General features: G+C 50.0%; 1 protein-coding gene across 1 annotated transcript; it reads right to left on the reverse strand.

The window, feature by feature from the left end:
- Positions 1-2,282: 2,282 nt before the first annotated feature.
- Positions 2,283-9,520, reverse strand: NPHS2 (nephrosis 2, idiopathic, steroid-resistant (podocin)). Its single transcript, XM_014943367.1, has 8 exons — positions 9,228-9,520; positions 7,859-7,962; positions 6,865-6,937; positions 6,475-6,557; positions 5,309-5,512; positions 4,519-4,574; positions 3,632-3,710; positions 2,283-2,707 (listed from the first exon to the last, which is right to left on the reverse strand). The coding sequence occupies exons 1-8, from the start codon at positions 9,502-9,504 to the stop codon at positions 2,429-2,431; spliced, it is 1,155 nt and encodes a 384-aa protein (XP_014798853.1). The 5' UTR covers positions 9,505-9,520; the 3' UTR covers positions 2,283-2,428.
- Positions 9,521-10,240: the final 720 nt, after the last annotated feature.

The following is a 10,240-nucleotide window of genomic DNA, read 5'->3' on the forward strand; positions in this document are numbered from 1 at the left end:
GGGTGGTGGAGCACTGGAACAGGTTGCCCAGGGAGGTGGTTGAGGCCCCATCCCTGGAGATATTCAAGGAGAGGCTCGACGAGGCCCTGGGCAACCTGGTCTAGTTGGGGGTGTCCCTGCTGACTGCGGGGAGGTCGGACTAGATGACCTTTGGAGGTCCCTTCTGGCCTGGGCAATTCTATGATTCTATGATTTTCCACATGCTGATCACTACTGAGACCTATTACAGACACACAGGAGGAGCCACAGCTGCTCTGCTGCCCTCTCCTGAGAGGACTGTGGTGGCAGAATGACTCAGACGTGAGGTTACACCTGGAGCACGGATGCTTGTGTGATCACAGAGAAGCTCACAAGTGGATTTTCCCCACTTCTCAACCACTTGTAAAGGGGGCTGGTTCACCAATAGTCCTCACTGTTAAAAGGCCAGCAAATACTTGTAGTGAGCGAGTATTATGGGAACACTGTTGAGAGGAGGACTCCAGGGAGTTGAAGGGAGTGATTAAAAACAGAATATGTGGTACTTAGTACAAGTGGGATCCTTGTCCTTTGCAGCAGTATTAAGCCATAACCTACAGGCCACGCTCGTGATGCAGCTGCATTTAACAGAGGTATTACCCAGGATAAGTGCCAATGTGTGTGAGTGTGACCAGCAGGGAAAGAGAGACTGAATAAAATGAGTGAAAATGAAAAAGTGAGCAACTCCTGCTAGGCACATGCATGACAGCCAGCTACTGTGGGGCCAATTTAGAGAAGGGCCAAAAAATACCCTCTATCTTGGCCTCTACAGACCACCAGCAGCAGAATGTTGGGCCTGGGAATGGCTGTGCAAGAGAGGTCTGCATTGAAGAAGGGAAGATGCTGCAGGTCAAGTAAAAGGGCAGGGGCAGAGCTGACATCCACCAAAAGGGCACCCGCATCAGAGAAACCAAGTGCTGTGGTATTTCCTTTGACAGTGCTCCGTGTCTTTGCCAAGGAAAAAGACTGCAGTATCTGTAAGTTCCTGGTCATTTCAAATAGCTTTTGGCAGGAAAGATAACAGTGGTGAGGATTTATAGGAGTTTTGAGGACTTTCTCTGTTCCTTCTCTGTGTGTGGTTACCAGGGCAGCTGCAGCAGGCAAAGGTATTACTGTTCTTGAGGCTTTCAGTTAGCTCTTTCCCAGCGGTGCTGGATTCCCCCTTGTCTGCTCAGTGGGAGCTGGTCAAACAGATCACCTCGAAAATGTTTAGAGATGCCCACAAGCTCAGATCTTGTCCTGCCTCACCCCCCAGTGGAAGCGAGCAGCAGCACAGCCTGCCTTTCCCTCTGCACGGCTGATGTGCTTTGCAGGGAAATGCCAAGCCTTAAAGGCGGCCCTTTCCTCCTCTTCCTTTTCCCCCTGTTTTAGAGCTAGGGCTAAACACCTTGGTTGCCTGTGTGCCTCTGTATGTGTGCATGGGTGGGGAGCAAAATCCAGGAGAACCAGGCTGGCAGCACCCACCAACCTGCCTGCGTGCTGAGCCCCTTCCTGCTCCCCCACTGATTGTTGGGCTCCCCCCTGCCTGCCTGGCTGTTCAGTTTGGGGATGGGGGCATTTAAGTACATAAGGGGTAGCCTGTCCTTCCTGCCAAGGTGATGGGGCAGGACAGATCAGACTTGAGGGGCCAGGCCCAAGGATGTCAAGGTGTATCTGGCCCTGATTGTCCCCCTGTACTCGGCACTGGTGAGGCCTCACCTTGAGTGCTGTGTCCAGTTTTGGGCCCCCTACCATAAAAAAGACATTGAGGTGCTGGAGCGGGTCCAGAGAAGGGCGACAAAGATGGTGAGGGGTCTGGAGAGTAAGTCTGATGAGGAGAGGCTGAGGGAACTGGGGTTATTCAGCCTGGAGAAGAGGAGGCTGAGGGGAGACCTTATTGCTCTCTACAACTGCCTGAAAGGAGGGTGTAGAGAGATGGGGGTCGGTCTCTTTTCTCAAGTCACAGGCGACAGGACAAGAGGAAATGGCCTCAAGTTGTGCCAGGGGAGGTTCAGGCTGGATATTAGGAAAAATTTTTTCACTGAAAGGGTTAACCAGGCTGGCAGCACCCACCAACCTGCCTGCGTGCTGAGCCCCTTCCTGCCAAAGTGATGGGGCAGGACGGATCAGACCCCAGGGGCCAGGCCCAAGGGTGTCAAGGTGTATCTAGCCCTGTGAAGGGGAAGGGATGACACCCCTCTTCCCTCAACCCTCTGCTTATGTATGTGCCAGACCTGCTCCTTATGCTCTGTATTTTCCCCTTCCCAAAACAAGCAGAGGCTTCTTCCGTGCACAATCCACTTTATATTACAGGCCTGGGCTCCCTTCCCTCAGGCTTCCAGACCAGGACCTGCCAGTAGATCAGCTGTTTTGCTCCTCTCTGAGCAGAACTGGCCATGGGCAGTGTGACAACCATTTCTGGGACAGACCTTACTTAGAGCATGGGTGAGTCCTTCTTGTCTTCTGAGCCTTCTGGGAGCTTTGTGGTGGCTGCGAGGAGGCTGCTCACTGCTGGAGGACTCTGGGTAGCTGGAGAGACCAAGTTCATGGCGTCCAACGGCAAGGGCAAGATGAAAGCAGGAGGTTTCTCTGCAGTCAGGGAGTGCAGTGCGTGGAGGTAACGGAGCTGAGCAGCAGCAGGGGCACCGGACAGGATCTCAGCTGCCATCCGCAGGGACTCAGAAGCAGCCTTTTCCCCCTCAGCAGCAATCACCTATCAAACAGGGGAATAAAGAAGGTTTCTGTGAGGCTGGGAGTAAGAGAGGGAGGGGGCTGTTCATTACAGAGGGAGGTTGCCACCATGAAACTCCCAGGGCCAGTGTGATAATAATATTCCTGCTGTCTGAAGATCACAGCATGCACTACACCTCTGGATGCTCCCAAAAGTTTGGGAGCTCGTGTCTAACTTGTTTTTACTAGGCCCATTGGGGCTCATAATCGGGCATACCCTTGCTGCAAAAGCATGGGAGAGCTGTTCATTACAGAGGGAGGTTGCCACCATGAAACTCCCAGGGCCAGTGTGATAATAATATTCCTGCTGTCTGAAGATCACAGCATGCACTACACCTCTGGATGCTCCCAAAAGTTTGGGAGCGCGTGTCTAACTTGTTTTTACTAGGCCCATTGGGGCTCATAATCGGGCATACCCTTGCTGCAAAAGCATGGGAGAGGGCAGCCCCCAGGCTAGGCTTGTGGGAGGGGTGCTGGACACCACCCTTAGCCAAGCTCTTGAGCAGTTCAGCACAAAATCAGCCTGCACTGATCTCAGCCTGAGCTGAGCGAGGTGCAGGGTACATGGCAGTGGTGACAGCCCTGCACTGGGCTCCTAAAGGAGAGTGAAACCCTGAGGAAGAGATCCCCATGGGGATCACTGTGGGCACAGGGGTAACCCCAGACCTCTTTGTGTGTCTTTCTGTCCTACCCGTAGGCCAGGTACCAGATATGACACCCCACTGGGCTGGCCCAGAATCTTCTGCAGCTCCCCTTGTTAGACGCAGCTCTTGAACAGGAATTAAAGGAAATGTATTTTCCCAGAGCTGTGTCTTTGTGTGGTGTGTCCTAAGGACCTCAAACCGGGGGTGAGAAAGGAAGGAGGAATGCTTTGGAAGGAGGTGAGAAGTATTCAGAGCTGGCATACCCGCACTTTGGCCTGTCTCTGGGCCTCCGCTTCCACAGCCAGGGACTGGCGGACTTCAGCAGGCAGCTGCACGTTGTTGCTGTGGTGGTAAAGGACAGGGATTAGCTGGGCTCCAGACTCTCCTGGCAGGACTGGATGGTCAATCTAGGCTTGAAATTGGCTCATTGGTCAGTCTCTGCAGATCAGTTCACTCATGTTTTTTGCTCCCTGGGTGTCTCTCTTTGCGTATCTCACTGTAGCCTGCTACTTTCATTCCTATCCTTCTTTTCCAGCCTAGTTTTCTAATGATCAGGTTTCCATGATCACTAGACAGCAGAAAGACCTCTTCTCTCTGTGCCTCCGAGGCTTGAAGTCTACGGTCTCAGAGTCTACGCTGGGAGACTGCTCTCGAGACAGGCACTTCTTTCTGTTCATAGATTTACTCGTTTGGCTCTCTCTTCCATGGTCCTCTACATGATAAGCAAGTCCCACCTTTCTGCACAGGCCTCTGATTGATAAGTCCATCCCTACTAGTGCTAAGACTTTGGGGCCTTTGATCTAGAGTGGGACACAGAGGGTCCAGAGCCTGCTGTGCCTCTTGGGCTACCAGGATTGGGTGCAAACTCTGCCCACAGCAGCAGTGAGATGGTGATGAGATCCCAGCTAAGGATCCTGCCCTGGCTGCCGGTGTGGGAGCAAGCACAGTCTTCACATGTGGAAGTTTTATGTGAGACAGAGGCTGAACGGAGCAGGGAAAGTAGGAAGGCGAGAGGTGAGGCCCTACCTTCTGCAGAATGGCTGCAAGGAAAGAGACAGAGGCAAAGAAGGAAGCAGGCAGCATTGAGCAGGGGAGGACAGGTATTTGCTAAGAGCCAGGGAAGTCCCCTCTACCAGCATTTCCTACCTACATTTCTGTTCTCTCCACTTTGATCCCCCAGCAGCCTGTAACCGCATCCAGAGCCACCTGTAAAGAGGAATATTTTTAGAGCATGGAGAGAGTACCAGCCCTGGCCTAAGCCCCTTACAGGGAGTAAGACAGTGCAGGGACATTAATTCAAGGCAGATAACTGCAGGACTGTAAGGCAGATTTATTAGTTTTTGTGTGCTATTGGGTGAGGCCCCTCAGAAATAAAATCACTTCCTGCATTTCACTTCAATTTGTGTTTGCCCCAGTGGTTTAGCATGATTTAACTAGTCCATACTGGTTCAAGTGTGGAACCAATTCAGTTCCACAGGAAACATTCAGTTACTGACTGGTATCATCATGTGTGTGTGTGTCACGGCCACAGAGAACTGCTGCTGGAGGTCCCATGTATACTGGGTTTATTGCAACTCACTTAGGCTGCAGAATACATTTATCATGAGAATCTCCCTTCTGGGGTAAGCACTGAAGCTGGGGTATCACAAAGCACTCATGAAGCTCATCTAAGTGGTTCCTTCCTGCCCTTCACAACATACTACCTGCTACTCTCACCATGGCCACCTGTAGGGCCCACACTGTATATCCTTCTCCTAAAGTGATCCGAGGCAAAAATCAAACAGAAGAAAAGTCTTCCGTTCTTTCTGTGAAGGGGGCACATGTTGGTTTTTTACCCTTCTGCAAACCAGTGTCTGTGATTTTGAGGGACTGATCACCTGAGTTTCTTTGTGAAGCCTCAGTTCACCCCTTGCTCTGCTATCTCCCCCCTGTGGAAGCACCTTTATCTCCTGACTGATGCTCTTCCTCTCCAAAAGAAGTTCAGAGAAAGCTCGATGTGCCAGGAGGCGCTTCGTGGTGGTCTGCACCAGCAGCTGGATGGCACTGGAGATGCTGGTCAAGGTGGTGAGGAGAAGAGAGGCATTCTCCAACCGGTAGTAGCAGACGGCGTCTATCTCCAAGGTAACCATGTCTTTAGTCACCACCTAAGCAAAGACATTAGGGGAGATGGAGTTGGTTCTGGCAATTCTAAGGTAGCACACAAAAGCATGTAATTAAGAGAATGATGAAGACTAGCTGGATAGTTAAGTCTTTTTAGTTTCTGCCTCTGCTACTGACTGATCTTGAGCAAACTATGTAACCTCTGGATCTCAGTTCCCTGCACAGCATCTTTGTGCCTGTCTCCTCAGTACATCTGCTGAACTAGGGACTAGGAGTAGGTCATCGTCCTATGTTGTGTTTCCCTGCCCACTGCTGCCTGGTCTATTCCTGTTCTGAGAGCATATGCTGTGTCCTGAGGTGTGTGCTCAGTTATTGTGTCTCCAGAAGGATTTGCTGTACGCCATGGGGGTGAGTCTGGAGATGCCACCAGACAAGTGTGGTCCCACTGACAGCACAGCAGCACAGACAACACATCCCAAAAGGAGAAGAAAGGCTGCAGCTAAGGAGGTTGCAGGTTCAAGGGTTAGAAGCAAGGGTTCAGCCCTTTCTTCCTCCCAGGCTTATACAGGAGTAAAGTACCACCTTTATATTTTTTTAAAATCTTAGTCTGAGCTCCTGTCCCTGCTGCATGTGTGGTGGGTAAAAAGACTGGTCTAGTATCTCTGCCCCAGCGATTCCTTATTGGTCTAGATTACCATTAAAACATGTCAAATTGAATAGGATTAAAGACTGTAGTTTTAAAAAAGAAGAAAATTCACTATGTGGAATTTTTGTCCTCCCATTTTCTGAGGTGTTAGGGTGACTTTGAGATGTTTTTTCAAACTTTTCCATGCAGGGATGAATCCTAGAAGCATAAGATATAATGTTAAAGACATCCAACAATTAATACAGAGAGGGGCTGTCAGCCATACCTCAAACTTTCCCATGCAGGGATGAATCCTGGAAGCATAAGATATAATGTTAAAGAGATCCAACAATTAATACAGAGAGGGGCTGTCAGCCATACCTGATGGAAGGGGATCTCTAGGGTTTTGAGGCGGAGGTCTATCTTGTGATAGGTGTCCAGGCAGGGAAGGAAAAAGAAAAGGCCTGTGGGAGGAAGGGAAAGGCAGCTGGTGATCATCAGAACCACAGAAACTGCCTCTCCTGCTCTGGAGAACAAGGGAGGGTTTGGCATGCAGAACTACAAAGAGACAGCAACATACAGGCTCAAATTCTGAGGCTGCTTCCATGATGGGAAAAGCCATTAGACAATATTGGCCCTTAAGAGGAAGGGAGTAAAGACATCCCATCTCTTGTCTGGCCATGCCTGCTTGGAGGGCACCAGCAAGTGAGCTTTGGTAGAGCATGAAGAACAGGAATGACATGGCTGGGGGGAGCTCAGTAAACACCTTACCAGGTCCTCTGGCTCTGCCAGGAAGGAGATGCCCAAGTCGGAAAACGATGGCTCTCTCATACTCCCGTACTACCTGCAGAGGAAACAAAAGCTAGGTTGGAGAGGAAGGTGTAGGACTGGGGAAAGGGGCCTCACCAGTATGGGAGGGTATCTGTTCTGGGAAAGCCCTGCAAAAGGAGGATTTCTGCACGTATGAGCTAGTGGAGTCACCTGTCACTGAGTCCCTTTACCCCCTCAGAGAACGTGGCCCAGAACTGCTGGCTGGTCTTGTGTGTGAGTGGCATTGGAGCAGCCCTGGGACAGCCTGTGATTTGGTGACAGCAGCCTATGTTAGAGCTGCCCAGGGTTTCCCACAAAGAGGCCAGTGTTCTGCTTCCTTACAGCCTGGCCAAGCCTGAACGTCCTGAGCTAAAATTTTGCATGTTGGTTGTTAGCCTCCAAGGGAACCATGTGTGAGAGTGTGTAAGATCTGAGCCCTAACACCTAGACTCTCATTGAGAACAAGATGAACATGAAATTTCCTGAGAAGTGGGAATCAAAATATGCCTACTTGTAGCCATGCTAGAAATCCGAGAAAAGGGGAGGAAGAGGGAAAATCTGCTATTAACTGAAAAATCAACCTCTTAAAATTTTTAATTCAAAACCTATTTATCCTGCTGCTGCAATGCAGCCATCTCTGGGCTGGCCAGGCTGAAGGTTATGTTTGAAAGTTAACAGACCTGTAAATTATTTTTAAAAAGGGAAACTTAAGTCCTTGTCTGCTGATATTGCAGCAGGAGTATCTGACAGGCAGTGGCTGGATCCATGTGCAGCCCTGTGTTGCAGGCATGTATGATAAAGGATAAGTAAAAATTAATGATGAGTTGAAGAAGTGTACGTAGAGCCTTAGACCAAAAAAGCTTTATGCTCATGTGTGACACATGCTGAATCACTGAGTTACATCCACATGAGACACCAAATGTTACACCTAGAGAGGCCCCAAGACTATTCTCACCTTCATGCAGAACCAGACAGAAATGGGGAAGGTCATTATGACAAACAGGATAGACAAGACGGTCAGAAGCCACTCACAGATGCCCAGACCTGGAGACTTTACACCTAGGGAGAAATCCAACAAAACTATGTTAAGAGTGGACTGCTCCGAAAATACCGATGGCCTGACAAGTCCCTACACAGATGAGCTTCAGCATTGTCCTTTGCCCAGACCTGGTGTATGTAAACTATCTGGCTCTCTCTGGACCTTTGTTAAAGAATACTTCCTGCCCCAGGTGGCCAGGAGCTGCCAGGGTGGACTGACAGATTCTGTCTCTGCTCTACAGGCAGAAAATGTGCCTCGACTAGAGAGCAGCCATTAGCTTGGAGACCTGTGGCTACCAAGCAGTGTTGAAAGGCTTGGAATGGGCAACTTGTTGACTAAGCTGGGATCCCAGAAGCTTATTTGCAAAGATAAACTAATGGCAAAGATTGTAAATAAGAGATAGCTTTCAACATGCACAGCCTGAAGTGCCCTTCCCTATCAGAGTATCTCAGGAGCCTTTGGAATAGGATTTTAGTTGCATCCCAGCTTCCTAATGCAGCAGGACCAAGCTACTGGTGCCGCTGAAATCTCCCTGTGCTCTGCAACAGTCACACCAAGGTGCTGGAGGCTGACTGGAGTGGTCAGTCCCATATGAATACTACCTTCTACATCTCCCCAAAGTGAGTGTGGGTCATCTTGATCTGGCTGTCCTTGGTTGTGTTCTTGCCTGAGGGAAAATCTGCACATATGGCATGAAACTAGATAGATTACTACTGGGTGTACCTAGACCCAGAGGTTTTCCAGCAGTGAAGTTAGCATCCCTGCATTCTTCCCATTTTTATTCCTTTATTCCTGAAGACTCACAACGTTCCCTCCTATCATGGCAGGCTGGGAATCTGCCTAACCCATGGCCTGGAGGGGAGCTGCTCTGGAGGGTTATCCAGAAGAGGAGCTACAAGCGTGCACCTCAAGTGCAGTTCTTCCCTGCACTGCAGTTCTTTGGGCTGCGAACTGGCATTAAGGCTAACTCCATCTACCAAGAAGGATAATCAAGAAAAGGAAGACAACAGAACATGAACAGAACTGGGGAGCAGTAAGCTGAAGCATGAAGGATGCTGGGGATGTAACTGCTTGTTTCAAAGTTCATTGCTTTGCTAGACAGTGCTGATCTGCATGGACTGACTGGGGAAAATGGCTGAGGGCTGGCTGGAGTCTCCCATATCCCGTCCTCAGGATAAGTATATGTCTGTGCTGACACTCACTGTGCAGAGAGCAGTCATACTGTGTCCCACACAAAGTCAAAAAGCCCATAGCTTTCCCGCCCCTTCCCTTCAGTAAGCCATACCTTCCTCTTGCTGCTCGCTGTCCAGCAAGGCCATTGCCTCCATTTCTTCATCAGATATCACATCATCCACATCCACCACCGTGGATGTGTGCACCCTACCATCGGTCCCTGCGGTGCTCTTGATCTCCTTGGCCTTCTCCTGCTTTATGTCTCCCCTTCCTTTGCCACCTTCTCTGCTGCTCTCCCTCTTCTCCTGTTTGCTCTGTGCAGCTGGGGATTCTCTGCGTCTCCTGTGAGACTCCCTGGAAGAGCTCCGAGACCTCTTATCCATCCTCATCTGTGCCAAGGAGCATGCAACTGCCTGTGGGAGAAGGATGAATTCGTGCTTGAATTTATTGCTGCAGGCAGGAAAACCAGGGAGGGGAGGAGAGAAGGGAGGTGTCACATCCAGGAAGCTTGTTTCAAGTTTATCACAGGCTTGTCAGGCATAATGGACAATGAAGTGAGCAAGCTGTTTTCCAGCTGCTCTGCTCTCATCACGCACTGCTGCGGAGATGGGAAGGAAGGTTAGACCTGGACAGGGTAGACTCCAGGAGGACATTCTGCTTACACCTTCCTGCCTTTGGAAATAAAATACAATCAGAACCACTCAGATAACTTTCAGTAGATGGTTCCTGCAAAGCTGTTGAAAAGCAACCTGAACTTTTAGGCTTGTCAGATGTGTGGCTCCAAAGACCTCAGATGGTGAGGGTGGCCCAGAACAATAAACAACACAGTGAAAAACCTTCATTCACCATGAGACCAGTGGCTTACTCAGGAGTACTTTGAGGGGGTGTTGCAGAGAACGGCTGGGTGAGCAGCATCTCACACTGGTCTGCTCTCTAGAGACCCTTTGGCTGGCACAGTGGAGGGACACTGGTAGCAAACTCCCTCTCTAGGGTCACCTCAAATTTTAGCAGGGAGCGAAATTAGCGAGTCCCAGGTCAGCCATGAAGTTTCCTGAATGGGTGCAAAGCATGGAGGCCATTGCACGGTTAAAGCTACTGAATCTAAATTGCCAAGAGTTTGTGCCT

This window comes from Calidris pugnax, unplaced genomic scaffold (assembly GCF_001431845.1).
Source record: "Calidris pugnax isolate Ruff unplaced genomic scaffold, ASM143184v1 scaffold63, whole genome shotgun sequence".
In the NCBI taxonomy this organism is placed as follows: Eukaryota; Metazoa; Chordata; class Aves; order Charadriiformes; family Scolopacidae; genus Calidris; species Calidris pugnax.

Coding starts and splice junctions, on each gene's coding strand:
- NPHS2 (XM_014943367.1), bottom strand. CDS start 9,504: ATGAGGATGGATAAGAGGTCTCGGAGCTCTTCCAGGGAGTCTCACAGG. Junction 6,558..6,864: donor TGGCAGAGCCAGAGGACCTG/GTAAGGTGTTTA, acceptor TTCCTCCCACAG/GCCTTTTCTTTTTCCTTCCC. Junction 3,711..4,518: donor AAAGTGGAGAGAACAGAAAT/GTAGGTAGGAAA, acceptor TTACCACCACAG/CAACAACGTGCAGCTGCCTG.